We start from the raw sequence: 18429 nt of genomic DNA, 5'->3' as shown, positions 1-18429 counted from the left end.
ATGTGCAGTAACCTCTTCTTTGATGCCTCTTTTCTTCACTTGTTAGAAGATTTTAACCACAAATGAGATGAAAACGGACGAGTTTGATGAGGTTTCGATTGTTTGGGGTTTTGGATGTTTTTTCAAAAAGATTTTATTTTTGTAACCGTTAAAATGAGGGGGAGGGTGATGGTTTGTGTTATATAGGGCAAATTGTTTTGTTAGTAATGATATGCTATGAAGCACGGACACTTCTATGATTATGCATGTCGCGGTGTCCGACATTCGTATGATGCTCGTGCGACACGTGTCAGATAGCTTTGACCGGTGTCCAAAAAAAAGTCAATTTTTTCTTTACTTTGACACTCCTTTGATCGGTGTAAGACATGTGTCGGACGAGTGTCCCAAAAAAATTTTGTTTTTTCTTTACTTATACTTTCCTTAAACACATATCAGACATATCTACAAGAGTTAAAGATCTGTTGAAACAAAATATTAATCAATGAGGGGTTGAACACATAACATTTTGATTATAATATTTTTAGTTTGTTTGATAGTAGATTGATAAATAAAAGTAAAATATTATTATATCTTTTTTTAAGAAATAACTTGTTCAACTTAGATTTATGTGTAACCAAAAAAACCTTAGATATATGTGTATATATTTTGATTCTCAATTTATATCTTTTATAAATATGTAGCGGTGTCGGTGTCCTATATTTTTTACATTAGTGGTGTCGCCGTGTCAGTGTCGTGTCGCCGTATCCGTGTCGGAGATATGTCACAAGAATTAATCTCTCTAATTACACTTCGTATATCTTCATTCATATCTCATATTTTTCACTTTGGCACTTGTGAGGTTTACACCTAACCTAAATAAGAATATTGTATAGAACAAAAACATATACGCCCTGAAGACATGCACTGTGCCAATGCATGAAAAAGAACTCTCCCCATTTTCTGTTATTCTGTTTGAATATATTAGTAACATTCAAACATGAAAGATTTATGCACAACACATGGGAAATGGATTTCCTGACAGTTACAGCTGTGCGTAAAGGCTCACCCTCTGAACGCCGTAAAATCATGAAAATTAGAGCAGACATACATTATTATTATGTTAATCCTTACTGATAGTTGATATGAACTGAAAGAATTCTTCGATTTAGTATAGAAAACTTATACTAGCTCTAAATGAAAGAGGAATTACAATACCAGTACAAAAAAATAGAAAAGATGAATCAAAGAAAGGTTTTAGTGGAAGGTATGAGGAAGGCCGGGCAGTTGAATCTTTTTAGAGGCTTTTCAATTGGTTCGGAACCGATTGTGATATATCACCTTCAATATGCGGATGATACGTTGTGTATCGGGGAGACGTCGGTGGAGAATTTGTGGACCCTAAAGGCTATTCTTAGAGGGTTTGAATTGACTTCCGGTCTCAAAGTCAATTTTTGGAAGAGTGGGCTCATTGGGATTAATGTTCCCTCGGCGTTTTTGTCAATGGCTTGTACTTTCCTTAATTGTAGGCTTGACTCAATTCCTTTCAAGTACCTTGGGCTCCCAATTGGGGCGAATCCGAAAAGTTTGTCGACTTGGGATCCTTTAGTGGAGCATCTTCGGAATCGGTTATGTTCTTGGCGGAATAAACATATTAGTCTTGGAGGTAGAGTTGTGATGATTAATGCGGTGTTGAACGCAATTCCAGTTTTTTACCTATCCTTTTTAAAGATGCCGAGGAAAGTGTGGAAGAAAGTAGTGCGTATTCAAAGGGAGTTCCTTTGGGGAGGGGTGAGAGGTGGTAATAAGATTAATTGGGTTCGGTGGTCGGTGGTGTGTAAAGAGAAAAAGAAGGGAGGATTAGGGGTTAGGGATATTCGGCTTGTTAATATTAGCCTGTTATCTAAGTGGCGTTGGCGTCTTCTTTCTCCGGGGAGATCGCTTTGGAAGGAGGTCCTTGTGGCTAGATATGGTAATCATATTATCCATAATGTTGATTGGAGCGGGAATAGATTTCCTATTTCGGCGTCTTCTTGGTGGAAGGATATATGCTCTCTCGATAAGGTTGTGGAGTCTAAGAATTGGCTTGTAGAGTCGGTGATCCGGAAATTGGGTAATGGAAATCCCACTTTGTTTTGATCTTCTATTTGGATTGGCGAGGCTTCCTTATCATCGTTGTTCCCTCGGTTGTTCTCGTTGTCTAATAATAAGGAGAGTATGGTGAGGGAGTTCTATGTGCAAGATGGTGAAAGATGGTCTTGGTCTTTCAATTGGCGGAGGAATCTTTTCCAATGGGAGGAAGAGTTGGTAATCCAATTGAGAGAGCTTTTGGAGGGGGTTGTTTTCTCCTTGGTTGATGACTTTTGGTGTTGAAAACCGGATTTGGAAGGAGTGTTTTCGGTTAATTCTTCGTATAAATTCCTTGTTGAAGAACTAAGGGTGGAGGATGTTTTAGAAGAAGATGCAAGAATTATTTTTGAGAAAATTTGGGAGAGTCCAGCACCTTCAAAAGTCATTGCTTTTTCATGGCAACTCCTCTATGATCGGATCCCTACTAGAAGTAATCTTGAGATTCGGTGGATGCTTATTACGAATAAACCTTGGGAGTGTGTGGGGTGTGTTGGTAGTGTTGAATCTTCTACTCACCTTTTTTTGCATTATCCTAGTGCTTTAATGGTGTGGTACGAGGTGTTTAGGTGGCTTGGAGTGGTGATTGTGATTCCTCCTTCTCTCTCTTTGTTGTTCAAGGTGCTTAGAGGAGTTGGTCGAAATGAGAAGATCCAGAAAGGATTTGTGATGATTTGGCATGCTACCCTTTGGTCCCTTTGGAAGGCGCGAAATGATTCTATTTTTGCGAATGGATTGTATAATCCCAAGGTAATTGTAGATGAGGTTAAGGTATTAAGTTGGAAATGGTTTGTAGCAAGATTGAAAGTGCCTCCTTGTTTGTAAAATAAGGAAAGAGTCCTTCTATAATTGTTTGGCTTCATGCTCATTTTGAATTTATATAAGTTCTTAAGTTTATGTTAACATTTTGCTTCATAGTCTCAACTTTGTCCAAAATATTTGGAAAGAAACAAGACATTTTTTCCAAAATTCCAATAGAGTTATTTGATAATGTACTTATTGTAGGAATGTTTTTTTAATTATTACTTGTTAAAAACATAATGATACTCTTTTTTTTTTTTGGGTACAAAAAACATAATGATACTCTATTTAACAAAAATGCTAGCTATCACGTTAAATTTCATTATTTAAAAATTCAATACTTTAACTAATTTAAAATATTTACAAACTCAACACTTAAAATCTTAATATACATACACAAGGAATGAAATATTTTATAGTTATTTTTAAATAGAATGGAATAGGGTATTTCACACTTAGTAGAGTCAAAATGAGAGGAGGCCTTGAGTATTTTGGACAGTAGAAAATTTTAAGAGGGGCGTGGAGAGTAAAAATGAGGAGGGGGTGTCGATAGAAGGGGCATAAGATGGCAAATGTCAAGCTTGTATCATTTTGTTCCACAACAGTCCATACTAATTGGGCTTAGTGGTTTAGCCTATATTAATAGAAAATTTATTTGTGCATCCTCCACACCGAGAAAGGATTTTCTCTCAATTTATTTTTCCTCAATTTTCCTCGATTATTACTTTTTGACCATTGATTAACTTTTCCTCATTTCTTTATAATTAAAATATTCTCACATGCTTTTGATCCAAAGGTCTAAATTCAAACATTATTTCCTCAATTTAATTTCAAATTGAGAGAATTCATTCTCCTCCACACCATTTCTCACGCGCCTTCTAAAATGACAAGAAGTAACAGATTTGACTGCATTTTGGTTTGGATGCAATTTGTTGGTTAACTTGCGAACCTGGCTGAGAAGTTTCGCAAGTTTTGCAGGCTAACCAACGAACCTGTCCATTACCAAAAAAAAAATAACATGAAAGACATTACAAATATGAATAGGAATATTTTATTGAATTCATTGCCGCTGAAAGCAAAATTACATTGATCAAGGTTTATTGCAACGTAAAACAAACTAACATATTACATTAGACTTTGTCAAAAACAAAAAAAAATTACATTAGACAAAAAGAGACCATCAAAATTAATAAACCAAAAAAAAAAAAAATTTTTGAATATGCCATCTACATAGTAAGAGTGCAAGATGATGGACATATATGTTGTGAAGTTGACTCGGATCAATCAACACATATATACTCATTAAAAGCTGGCTTAGTTTGAGATTATTCACTCGATCTGTCACTAAATTTCAATGACGATGAAATTAAAGATAGATTTCAATAGCCAATTTTGTCATGAAGATGTTAGGATTAATCATCATCATCATCATCATCATCATCATGCATTTCTTCCATTTGAGGAGAACTCAGTGTCATAACAATAGCAATCATATAGTATGAGTTGAACAAATCCATAAACTACTCCAATACTATTGCTTACGTACTTGCAAGATTAATAATGTACAAAAAAGTTTAGTTTCAAATTTTTTAACTCTTCTGTTCTAAGAAAAAGAGATGTTGATAATTCAGAGTTAAATTGAAAGATAGACTATGAATTGTACTATAGTTAAAATTTGAACTTAGACTCTTTAATCATTTGAGCTAAAGATTAAATTTTGACATCATCAATACTTAGGGATATAATTAAAGATAATATTTTTTCACATTTAATTTTTATCGATAATTCATTTTTTTTTAGTAAAAATACAATATATAACTCAAATTTGAATCATGGATGTAACAACCTTTTGATAAACTTTTACTTCTTCAACCAAATGTATCGAGTTTAGTGGAATGAGTTAGACTTCTATAATATGATAAATTAACGTTTGAATTTTGACTCCGGTGAAAAACAAAAGAAAAAGGTAGATACATGTACTAATACAAGAAAACTTAAAATTTAACTCGCTTGAAACATTTAAATAGGTTACTATACTCAACAAAACCTTATGGTACGATGAACAATATATATAATAGTGTATAATATATGCTTAGCAACAGAATGCTTGGGATATATATATCTAAAAAATGGGAATAATGGTTGTGAGAAAATATCCACAAAAAAATTCAATGAAACTATAAAAAAAAAATAGAGACCAATCCTTCTCATAAAAGAAATCAAACTACCTATATAAAATGTACACCGTCATTGTAAATTTTTTAAAAACTAAAGAGAAGTGTCATAATCACTAATCAGATCAATTAAACTTCAGCTATAGTTGGCTTTGGAACATTATTAGCATCAACATCATTATTTTCTCCCCAGAAATAGTAATAAGCATATAGTAAGAGCTGAACAAATCCAGAAATTGCTCCAATACCATTGCTGACCTGCAATTATTAATACAAAGGTATGTTAATTAACAATGAATTAGTTAAAAATCATTCATCCAATTCAAAATATAGGATTATATATATATATATATATATATCTAATTAACAATTACCAAGACATAAATGTCAAAAGGGTGAATGAGAGCATATGTTGTCCAGCAGCAACCATTGAGGAAATTGGCTACAGAAAGCCAGAATGGCATGTATTTCACACTCTTTGTTTTAATCACCATTGCCTGTTCATTCATTATATGTTACAAAACATTAAATTGAAGTCAAAATATTGTATCAAATATAATAAGCTTGATATATATAACTCAATGGGATAGAAGTTACTTGGGATAGAAGTTACTTACCATGACAGTAAGAGGAGAGACATACATAGCTATGTTGAACACATCACAGAGAATACCAACAATTAATGACCTTTTGGTAGTGCCATGTAGTGCTAATATTGTTATAAGAACAATGGCACCAAATAAAATTGCCTCAATCAGAAGATACAGTCCCAACTTTTTCTGAAATTAAAGGAAAAAAAGTAGTGATGAGAAGCAGAATTGAAAGGATTACATAACTATTAAAATTCAATTAAGCAACTTAGTTTTGGTTAGGACTTCAAATTAATTAGACAGTAAAACAATTATTACTAATCAAAGTGACATCATCTGTCACTTTACTACCGTCTTCTTCGAGAGAATATAAAGTTCGCTCGTGAGCTAACATCTCATTGATTAAGTAATTTAAAGAAAAGACCAAACATTAGACAGTTGCAAGTTATAAGACGTACCCTTCCTTCCTTCTTGGCATAGATATAAAAGATGGTAAGATAGACGAACTCGAAAACAAGGCCAACACCATTGATGGTAACAACCAAGAGGCTGTCAGGATGAACAAAAGGCATTCCATAGAATACCCAAAAAGCACAATTCAAGACGGTAGCTATGTATGGATCAGGCTTGAACTGCTCCACATCCTTCTTCTTTATAATGTTATAAAAAGTTGGACTGCAATTAATACCAAACCAATCAATAATTTGCAGATTATCAAATTTGAAAATATTCAATGCTAAAATAGAAAGCTTTCACTTAATCTTGCTTCTTTGATTACTACACACTATGTTATGTATCTCTTATGTATAGATACATATAAGTTCTAGGAGTGGAGATATAATTTAATAGTTCATAATAGCTATAAAATCAAAGTGTCAATAAATTCTATATAAATACTCAAATTTTATTTCATCGTCATAGTTCTAGTTCAATCAAAAAGTCTATAGATGATTAAGAACAGTATTAAACTTATATTATTAGTTTAAACCAGTTTTACATTGGCATGTAATGTAAACATACTAGCCAACTCACTTCACTTTTATAAGCTTAGCTTCAAATTGATGATATGATATGTAATTATATAGTGTAAAAATTAAAAAACACAAATCGTATTTTAAATCATCATAGATCAACGATCAACAAGTAATAAATTCATTGATTAAACCAAAACAAAAAATGGATTGCACTATCATATATCACACAGAGTGTACATTGCAAAAATCAATCACGATCATGTTCACACATACATACAACAATAGTTGAACTGAAAACAGAGTTAGTTACTAAACAGAGAGAAAGAAAGTTCAAATTACTTACGCTGGTGAAAAGAACAATCCAAACGAGATAACATTCCCTGCATTCAAATTTCATAACAGAAAATCGATCAGTAAGTGAAAAAAGTTCAAATTATTTCCATGCATGATGATGAATTAATCGATTAACAGAAAAGCTTCAACATTATTCTTCATGCATGATGATGAATTAATCGATTAACAGAAAAGCTTCAGTTTATTTCCATGCATGATGATGAATTAATCGATTAACAGAAAAACTTCAACATTATTCTTCATGCATGATGAATCGGTTAGTAGAAAAAGTTAAAATCAACTAAATCGGAACTTAAATTTCTCTGAAACAAATCGAATAGAAGAAGTAGAAGAAGAAGTTAGTTACCTATGATACCAACAACGTTACGAGCTAATGCAGCTTTCACCATTTTTTTCAGAATGCAAAACAGAAAACAAACTCAAAAAAGAAAGAGAGAGAGTTTTTAGAGAGAGAATGAGAAGAAGAAGAATAGAAAGTGTGATTGAAGAAGAATGAATAAAGTGATGGTTATATAGAGTTTCTGTTATAAGCGATAGTTAAGTTTGTTACTGAAAACTAATTTTTGTGATTATCCTTTTATGATTTTTTTATAATCATCTTTTTGTGATTTCGATGATGAAAAGCTGTATATTTCGTGTATAATTTGTTGGAATTATTAGTAGTTATCTTATAGTGTTAATTTGATCTCATCTAATTCAAAAATACGAGACTGTGATGATAATGATAAATTCCGTTTTTTTTTCACCATATGTTAAGTGGGATATAAAAGGATGAAATCTTCGCATTATTAGAATCACTTAAAAAAAAAAATCACTAGGATGCAAAACGGTATTTAACTTTTAACCGTAAAATGTATTTTTCTTTTGTTACAAAACCGTAAAATCTATCTAATGAGTCCTAAATCCGCTCTCCTATAATCTAGCGAATAAATACTTACAGATAATTCTAATATTGTTTTTGTACCGAAAAAAAATACTGGAGTTGGATTTGAGTTAATTTAGTTTATTTGAATTTTTTTTCTGCTAATATTTAAAATTAATAATATATTAATAGTATATTTTATATATTCTTTAATTAATATTCATATAGTAGGTAAATTTTTGGGAAATAGATTATGTTGTTGATTGATGGTTTGACGTAGTCATGCAGTCACAGTGTTTGTAGTTATCTGATTAACATCAGACACACTAGGAAAAACATACTATTTAATTTTTTTAATAATTTTAAAATACTATACTTAAATCACGACCGTCTGATCTTAATCAGACAACCATCAATATCTGACTGCATGACTATATGGATATTTTATCCGCACTGAATCCAAGTTTTTGTTACATTTTGTTTGATAGTTGCAACTTTGTCCAAAAAATTGGAAAAGCAGAGTTGTCAAGTTGACTTGTTTAGATCAATCCACAGATACTCATTCATAGTTTATATCTAAAGTGAATACTAAACAAATAAAATTAGTGAAAAAAAATTAAGAGGAGCCTTCGCTAAATCTGTCACTAAATTTTATTGACATGAAATTAAAGATATATTTCAGTCAACAAATATTGGTCGCGGATTTGACTTTTTTTAATATTAAAAAAAGTTTGCATATGAATTTCTAAAACCTCAAAATAAAAGTTTGCATATATTATCATAAATCTAAATTGCATCTCAAAAAAAAAAAAATACACCCTCATACTTTGTCAATCAAACTCACTTTATGCGAGTAATTTGTTCATAAAAGTAATTAAACTATAGCAAATACCTACTTAAAATTGTCTTATAATAGAAAATTAAAGGAAATGATGATGTGAGGATTAAAATTGTCACAAAAAAATTGTCTTATAATAGAAAATTAATCATCATCATCATCATCATGCTACATTTCTTCCATTTGAGGATAACTCAATGTCATGACCCCCAGGTGGTTTCAGCTCAAGATCACCATCAACTTTGTCTTCACCTTTGTTAGAACAATAGCAAGCATATAGCATGAGTTGAACAATTCCAGAAACTACTCCAATACCATTGCTTACCTAGAAGATTAATAATGCACAAAAAAGTTAAAAAAACACGTTTTCAACTAATAATAAATATCACTGCTAAACCCTAAAAAACAAGAGTTTAATTGTTATTCATCAACCTTGTAAATCTTAATATTTTACATATGCATCCATTAAAATCACACCGGTATCATAGTGCCACTTTTATAAGTAAGTTTCTAAAATAATTCCACAAATTTCAACATGGTGTGATTTAGTTGAATGTATGTGTAAAACAAATTATACTGTGAACATATAAATTAAATCCTAAATTTTTTGACTTATATTTGTTTGAAATGCAGTCGAAAGACAAATGAAGATAACCTTAAATTGTTCTATAGTCAAAATTTGAACTTTAACCGTCTCAAATGATTTATTTTTAATCAGAGCCTAACCACTTGGTTAACTTTTGAATTATTTTTTTTTTGACAAAAACTTTTGACATTATTAATGCTCAGCTACATAAATAGAAAAAAAATCTCACATTTACCGGAGGATATTGATAATTCAATTTTTTTAGTAGGAATACAATAACTCGAGTTCAAATCTTGAATGTAACAATCTTTTGTCAGACTTTACTCTAGATCAAATTTTGAATTATCAAAACACTTTTTTTTTTTTTTTGAGAACCTAAGAGTTAATACAATAATAAATCATAAAAATATAGGAAATTAATTAATTAAATAATTACCAAGACATAAATATCGAAGGGGTGGATGAGAGCATATGTTGTCCAAGCCAAACCATTGAGGAAGTTTGCAAGAGACAGCCAAAATGGCATGTATTTCACACTCTTAGTTTTTATAACTTTTGCCTGTTCATTACAAGACAAAGAAATATATAATTAATTAATTAAAATATCATTACAAACTAAATTTAACTATATTAATTTAAATGTTAGAATTAACCGTTACTTACCATGATTGTAAGAGGAGCAGCATACATCATCACATTGAAGACATCACATAGAACACCAACAATCAATGATCGTTTTTTAGTGCCATGAAGTGCTAGCATTGTTATAAGAACAATGGCAGCAAAGAAAATAGCCTCAATAAGAAGATAAAGAACTAACTTTTTCTGAAATTATTAGATAGGAGAAAATGATAAGTTACATATTAGAAATCATATAACAACTTAAACATATTGGATTGAACAATTTAGTTTTGAGTAGTAATCTTTTCAATTTGTAAAGAGAAAAAAAAGAGTTTCATTGATACTGTATTTTATGTATCTATAGGCAGTGCACTACTAGAAAAAAACGAAACTGGGACAAAATTTTGTGACGAAAATTTGTGTATCTATATGAATTGGGATGGAAATTTCAAGTGTTATGCGACGGAAATTTTCGTCCTAGATCAATTTTTTCTAGTAGTGGTGGTGGCGGCTCTAAACATGTTTAGGGTGTATGATATCGCACCCTATAAATTGGATACAGATTCCGTAAAGTCAAAAACCCATGCAGTCGACCGTCTTAAGACCAACGGTTCAGATTTTAACCTCAAATTTTATATTAAATAAAAAAATTATAGTTTTAAGAGATCTGAACCGTCTGATATTAATCGAACAGTTCAAAATTGACGACTACACCTGACTGCATCAGTCAGTGATTGTATTTAATCCATTTTCCTATAATTCATAGCAAGAACAAGTAAGATAATAGCTTAGACATTTTTTTTATCCTTTAAAATGACTAAAAGAAAAGTTGCAAAAGTAGTAAATGAATCAATGAATGATGTAACTATAAAAAGGAAAAAGGAAGCATACTTACCCTTCCTTTGTTGGTGGAATAGATGTAAAAGATGGTAAGATAAACAAACTCAAAGACAAGTCCAACACTATTAATTGTGAGCACTAAAGTGCTGTCTGGGTGTACAAAAGGCAATCCATAAAAACACCAAAATGCACAATTCAAAAGTGTTGCTAAATATGGATCTGGCTTGAATTCTTCCACAGCTTTCTTCTTTATAATTCCATAGAAAGTTGGACTGCAATTGATTCATCACATATATATATATTCAATTGATCTTTTCAATTTTCGTCTAAAATATACAATATTGTATATGTTAACTAACTAAAAAATTGAATTCCATAAATTGATCTTTTTAATTAATTAGTAAAATACCATCATATTTTAAATTAATAATATATCTCCTCCTAAAATATTTTGGTTGCTAAATATTTTTATTTTTGATATATTCTCAACACTAAAGATAATTTAAATATGAATTGTGACGAACACTAAATAAATAACTCTCACCGTTCGTTTGTAAATTATGTTGACAATTTATTTTTTTCTTAAATGCTAAATAGAAAACGTGTTTGTGTGCTTTTAATGCTGTTGTATACAGTATTAAATATGTTGAATTTTATTTACTATTTTTCTAAAATATGCTCTTAAAAAATGAGGAAACGAAAATATTATGAACCATGTACTTTGAGGTTATAAAGTCAAACTTTGACCGCTTAACTCATGCCTAATAAACCTAGAGTATGTATAGTACTTTCTTGAGTCAATAAAAATTAGGAAAATGCTAAACAGTGCCCCGCCCCCGGGGCACTAGTTAAGCATGTTAAAATAAAAATTCTGTCTCGAAATACGTGTATTCAATGTCTCAAAAGTTTAAAAAGTTGTCTTTTCAATATAAATTGTTTAACATGACCCTAAAAATTAATGTATTTGTCATATATATATATATATATATATATATATATATATATATATATATATATATTGGATCAAATAATTTCAAAATAAAAAACATTTAATAGATAAATATTTTAAAACTAGATATATTTAATGGTGTGGAGTTTTCTTTGACTCATTGAATGGTGAAGATGAAACTTCTGAAATTGTGCAAAATATTACAATAAATTATTATGTGAATTAAGAAACACTCGTAGTTTTATTTTCAATTTTGGACTAAAATAAACACTTTAATTTGTGTCATTTTGTGTTAGTGAATTTATACTGGTCAAAAAAATATATAATATAAGTCAAAAAACATTAAAGAGAAAAAAATAAGTTTAATTAATTCTTATAAAAAATATAAAATACGGATAAAGATGATATATTTAATATAAGAATAGTTCATGAGATCCATTAAAATTGCTTCAATAAAATAAAATATGGTCCATTAAAATCAATAATCAATCATAAAAAATAATTGAAAACTAAAATATATTTAAATAATAAGTAAATATAAAACTTTATATTAAAATTCTTTTAAGTTTAATGGATATAATATGATGGTCACCCAAAATTAATTAGAATATTTTAGAAAATATTATAACACAATTTTGTTTTTGGTACAAGAAGGAAAAAGGAAAGGAAACAAAAAAATAATCTAAAAAATAATGTCTCACTAGCAATAGCATCTACTAGTAGGAGAAGACTCATTCCAACATGTGGCACAATTAGAGGAGAAAAGGCCTCAAGATTATAGTTAGCACATTGATAATCCAAAATTCAACTAGAGAAAGAAACAGTGCTAATCGAAAATTCAACCAAAAATAAGTTCGATTTTAAGTTGTTTCAGTCGATAGTTGAATCCAGATATTCTCTCAACGAAAGCAACACAAACAGAAGATGGGCCTAAGACGGATAAGAACAAAAATTCAAGTTATACAATCCAAATATTCTCGGTTATTTGCTATTAACCAAAATTCATTAATCACTTAAACACAATCACTTAATTCTATCAATGCAAATAAGATTTTGACATAAAAATGAAATGGGTTTCATAAAAAATGTGAAATGGGTTTGGATAATAATAATAATAATAATAATAATAATAATAATAATAATAATAATAATAATAATAATAATAATAATAATAATGAAGAAGAAAAACAGAGTAAATATTATCAAAATAAGAAAAACAGAGAGAGGAATTTACGCTGGTGAGAAAAACAATCCGAAAGAGATGACATTGCCTGCAAGAACAACAAAAAAATCAAATGATAACTCTAAGAATTTAATTAAAACTCAACATGCAAAATGAATCAAACTATTTTAATATTTTATATATTTTTCATGCAAAAATTAATATAAGAAACAGAGGAGAAAAAAACCAGAGAGAAAAAACATTGTGTGAAAGTGAAACACAAACCTATGATGCCAACGGCATAACGAGCTGTTGTAGCGGATAACACCATTTTTTTGAAGCTTTTGTTCTGCAGAGAAAGTGTGAGAAAATGAAAGAGAGAAAGTGAAAGAAAAAGAGTGAAAGCAGAGACCTATTTAATGTTAGTTATTTTGGAAATATAATAAGTTTATTCTTATCCTTTTCATCGTGACATCTATTTTCAGGTCAAAGGTGTTAACCTTTTTCCTCTTTCAAAAAATATTTCTAGGAATTAAATACCAAGTCAAAGGAGTAATTTTTTAAATTAATCTTTTAAACTCTTCGATTTTTTTAAAAAAGTTAATGAACCCGTTTGGATTAGCTTATTTTTTAGCTTATGCAATATACATTAGGTTTTATGTTATTTTAAAGAAGCTAAATTTGTCCACCCAAATTGGTGTCAGAGAGAATCGAACATCAGACCTCAAGAGGAGCACACTCCCAGGTCCCAAACCAATAACAATGCACCAACCCAAGTGGGTTAACACACTAGCGAAAATTATATTTTTATAAGCTATTTTATCATAAATTACATTGACAAACTTATAATAATACATAAAAATTGCATAAGTTGTTTGCATAAGCTCAAAAATAAGCTAAACCAAACAGGACCTATATATGGTAATAAAAGTTTATGTGATATACTTCCTCCATCCCTTTTTATAAGAGTTATTTTGACTAAAATGTAAATTTATTTCTCTTGTACGAATTTAAACTGAAAATGTACGAATTTATCTTCATTTTATGGTCCAAGGCATTTAAGTCTTTCTTTGTTTCATTCAGAAAGGTGAAAATCGGTGCATTGAAGAAATCAAATAAATTAATTCTGTTAAAAAAAAAAGTCAACTAATTATCTTTTTAAATTAAACTACATTAAATTTGAACCATTTTTATAGGAAGAAAAGTAAGATAGAGGTCATAGGAAAATGACAAAGGGAAAAATATTTTATGAGGCAATATTTATTGATATAAGGAGGCAGAAAATGAGTAAAAATGCTCCACAAGGTAGTTTGTTTTCTCACCCACATGTATATATCAGGTATCTAAAATTGAAATATTAAAAAAAAAAATTGATTCTTTTTAACTGAATAAAATCTTTAATTTTTTTTCGGTTCGAAAGTATATATATTGCTCTTAAACTACATTGAAATCAAAAAATATTATTTGATTTTACTGAATAAAATCGCTATAAAAAGTAAAGAATGTATGGTACTATGGGTTAGTGATTAGAATATATGTAATCATGTCATAAATAGGCCTATTAGACTTAGTGGATAGGAGTTTTCCATTTTACTCTTCCGTTACTTAAGTGAACGTTATAAAATGAAAATTTTTGAAAAATATCGTCCGCTACTTAAGTAGCATATGCTATAAAGATAGGGTGTTGGCAGAGTGTTTTTTGAGGGTGTCCTCTACTTAAGTAGCAGACAGAAATATTTTGATAAATTCATAAGGCGCGCCTAGAAATCAGTAGACTGGCAAAAGTAAACCTCTTATACTTAGGGTGTAGAAGTAGGTTGAAGCTCACAAGAGTTTCCACGTCATTAGTTTTTTAGGTTTGATTTGGTCGTTCAATCTAATTCTTAAGTATATTGAAATAGTTGTCTTTGAGAAATATTTTTTTTTCTCAGGAGGTCTAGTTGGATGTTTGAAGTTTGAACCTCGACACCTGCATATAAAGTGCAGTGTGTCAACTGAGTTAAACTCAATGGAATTTCAAGAACCATTTCTATGAAGAATATTATATTTTTTTTAATAAGTCATATGAATTTCTTAATAGATATCCGCTCGATCCTTTCAAGAATATGATAAAATTAAAAGTTTTGTTTATTGTCTATTTAAAATAAGTTCAGCTCAATCAGTACCTATAGAAATATTTAATGTATCCAAGTGCGGGTTCAAACCCTGGATTTTACACTTCTCAGCGCTTAATTAAAGTGTGTGTTTTCCTACTAAGTTATTTGACCCAAAAAATTAAAATAAGTTTAGTCTAGCAATAACTTTAGTCTTGCATGAATTATTTTACGATAAGTCATAATTCCCTATTGGATGGTTTGGCCTCTTTTCATTTGTAGTAATGATCCATTAAACTATTATTACATCCCTCCATAAATATAATATTTCTTTAAGAAAATCACAATTTATGGTATTAAATTTGTTGACTATTGGTATTATTTTTACAATTTTATCCTTTAAAAAAGAATAAGTTTTTTTTTTTTTAGAGTTTTAGTTATAGATTGTAGAAAAATTATGAATTATAATCACGAGTATATTGATAAAAAATAATTAATCCTTTGGAAATTTGAAATGAATCTTATAAAGTTGAAGAAAGAAAAATCGCAAGAAACTCTTATATTATGAATGGAGGTAATATTAGTATTTAAAAAGTCTTATATGCTTTGGACCTTGATAAATGTTGGGCTGGTCTTGTATGAATATTCTTCCCGATGTTAATGCACAATCTAATCTATAAGAAAGTTGATTATTCTATAAAACTTTTAAGTGCCCTTATTTAAGATGATACCATGTGTTCAAAGTAAGGGAAATTTGTGTCCAAAAATTTGGTAACTAAGCTAAAAGTACAAAACTAACCAAGTCATCTAAGCCATATGACAATTTTGTGAGTGAAAAGGAAATGTATCATTGAGATTGGACCAGACCTTCTAAGTCAACCACATGAAAATGACACTTCAAGTTACAAATGAACCATATGACATATGACATCACTGGTTTTGACTATTTTGACTTCTTCCAATTTCGGTTTCCGATGTATGATAGTAAATTTCAAATTCAATTTTTTCCCCTCTCTTCACTTATTCAAAATTTTATTCAATTGAATGTCTCTAAACAAATATTTTAACTATCGTATATGGGACAAAATATCATTGATAAAAAATTCAAAATAATTATCATATGTGAGACAAGTTATAAATAAGAAAAAAAAAAAATTTACACGGGATAAATTATGATGTATAAATTTTAACTATCATATATCGAATAAATTATCACTGATCAAAATTTTAAAATAATTATCCATAGAAGGGATTTTGTGAATAAGTTGTGGTTGCTACCATAAATTCTCAATAGAAGGGATGCATCTTAAATGATTTCTTATGGCAATACATTGTTCGCATACGGAAACTATGTTTCACAGTCAAGACAGGACTTATGGTGAACTTAAAGGTTTTCTTTTTTAAAAAAAGCGTATTTATTTTGAAGTTTTTATCTGAGTCATTAAAATAATTATGGATGATGAGAATATGTAACCATTAAAATTTTCAAAAAAAAATATCATATGTGAGATAAATTCTAACTAATAAAATTTTCAAAAAGACTATTTTACACGGGATAAGTTATAACTGACATAAATTTTAACTATCATAATCAACGAAAAAAAAATGAACTATCATATACGAGATAAATGATCACTGATAAAAATTTCAAAAAATTATCATATGTGAGACAAGTTCTAACTAATAAAACTTTTAAAAAAACTACTTTTTACGAGGTAAGTTATAACCGGCATAAATTTGAATTATCGTATACGAGATAAATTATCACTGATAAAAAATTCAAAATAATATCATATGTGACACAAGTTATAACTAATAAAAATTTCATAAAAAAACTATTTTATACGTGATAAGTTCTAACTAATATAAATTTCAAACTAACTATGATATATGTCGCAATTCTAACTGACATAAATTTTAACCATCACATATATACGAGATAAACTATTACCGATAAAAATTTCAATAAATTATCATATGCGAGACAAGTTCTAACTAATAAAACTTTTTAAAAAAAAAACTATTTTTTACGGGATAAGTTATAACTGATATAAATTTGAACTATCGTATACGAGATAAATTATCACTGATGAAAAATTCAAAATAATTATCATATGTGACACAAGTTATAACTAATAAAAATTTCATAAAAAAACTATTTTATACAGGATAAGTTTTAACTAATATAAATTTCAAACTAACTATGATATATGAGGCAATTCTAACCGACATAAATTTTAACTATCATATACATGAATAATTATCATGTATGAGACAAATTCTTGCTATTAAAAAGTTTAACATTTTTGGTATCCAAAATTACTATCATACATGAGACAAATTATATTACTGACTCATAATACTGATTAAATAAATTCATTTTTTTCAATTTTAATTAGCAAAGTATCGGTGTAACGTTACGACCCTTCGCACGGGTCTATTACTAGTTATACTTAAAACTACTATTCTCCTCTACCCAAACTTAATCTGGATAAAGAGATTCCTACTTTCCCTTCAAATGTATGTTCCTTAGTCCCCATCAAAAGTTCCATATGTTATAAACAAACATTTTCATGAAAGGAAAGAACAAAGGTAACTAATAATGAAAGTTGAGGACATACCTTTTCCCTTAACTTTTTTGGTTTAATGGATTTTTCACACTTTGCTCAAATGTTTCTATGTGGAATGAGCAATGTTTGAAAGAGTTTGTTGGGTCATCACGAGGGGGCAGCCGGGGATCATCCATATTGGGCTTAAGAACAACTCTACAAGTGAGTTGAACACCACACTCTTACCCAAAACCTTAAGGTGTTAGGTTTATGGGTCATCTCATTTATAAAGTGTTCAACCTCCACTTTTCTAAGCAATGTGGGACTTAACCACTCACACTTGCCACAACAATCTCCCCCTCAAGTGTGAGTCCATCCACTCTTGGATATGCTCCCCCTCAAGCGGAAGCTTTCTTCATCCTACACTTGTACCGCCGTAAGCCACACTGCTCCACGGGACTCGCCGCCTGACCACCTTTGTCAGGATGACTTTCGATACAAGGAGCCAGTTCAACCGTTCGTCGAACCATCGGCTCTGATACCACTCTTGGGTCATCACGAGGGGGCAGCCGGGGATCATCCATATTGGGCTTAAGAACAACTCTACAAGTGAGTTGAACACCACACTCTTACCCAAAACCTTAAGGTGTTAGGTTTATGGGTCATCTCATTTATAAAGTGTTCAACCTCCACTTTTCTAAGCAATGTGGGACTTAACCACTCACACTTGCCACAACAATCTCCCCCCTTGTCACTGATACCAATTGTTGACCCTTGCTAACCTTCAAGATATCCCAATTGTTGAGTATGGTTCATATATGCATCAGGAAGAGGCTGGGGGCGGCCCGGAGCTGAGTATGGTTCATATAAGCAAGGGTATTTTCGACAATCTCTTATTATTATATATACCGCTTGTAACACTGAAACCCTAAT

General features: G+C 30.0%; 3 protein-coding genes across 3 annotated transcripts; 1 reads left to right on the top strand and 2 right to left on the bottom strand.

The window, feature by feature from the left end:
- Window positions 1-1215: 1215 nt before the first annotated feature.
- On the top strand, window positions 1216-2928 carry LOC123904036. Its single transcript, XM_045953735.1, has 2 exons — window positions 1216-2089; window positions 2408-2928. Exons 1-2 carry the CDS (start codon window positions 1216-1218, stop codon window positions 2926-2928), a joined length of 1395 nt encoding a protein of 464 aa, XP_045809691.1.
- A 2279-nt stretch (window positions 2929-5207) lies between these two features.
- On the bottom strand, window positions 5208-7385 carry LOC123904035 (bidirectional sugar transporter SWEET7b-like). The gene is made up of 6 exons (XM_045953734.1): window positions 7343-7385; window positions 6986-7022; window positions 6127-6343; window positions 5696-5857; window positions 5453-5575; window positions 5208-5336 (listed from the first exon to the last, which is right to left on the bottom strand). Exons 1-6 carry the CDS (start codon window positions 7383-7385, stop codon window positions 5208-5210), a joined length of 711 nt encoding a protein of 236 aa, XP_045809690.1.
- A 1335-nt stretch (window positions 7386-8720) lies between these two features.
- LOC123906545 (bidirectional sugar transporter SWEET5-like) lies at window positions 8721-17657 on the bottom strand. Its single transcript, XM_045956475.1, has 7 exons — window positions 17569-17657; window positions 13140-13203; window positions 12927-12963; window positions 10799-11015; window positions 9946-10107; window positions 9719-9841; window positions 8721-9021 (listed from the first exon to the last, which is right to left on the bottom strand). Exons 2-7 carry the CDS (start codon window positions 13183-13185, stop codon window positions 8860-8862), a joined length of 747 nt encoding a protein of 248 aa, XP_045812431.1. The 5' UTR covers window positions 13186-13203; window positions 17569-17657; the 3' UTR covers window positions 8721-8859.
- Between the last annotated feature and the right edge of the window lie 772 nt (window positions 17658-18429).

This window comes from Trifolium pratense, linkage group LG2 (genome assembly GCF_020283565.1).
Source record: "Trifolium pratense cultivar HEN17-A07 linkage group LG2, ARS_RC_1.1, whole genome shotgun sequence".
Classification (NCBI taxonomy): domain Eukaryota; kingdom Viridiplantae; phylum Streptophyta; class Magnoliopsida; order Fabales; family Fabaceae; genus Trifolium; species Trifolium pratense.
The sequence above is the reverse complement of the archived record's forward strand: the minus strand, read 5'-3'. Positions and strand labels throughout refer to the sequence as shown.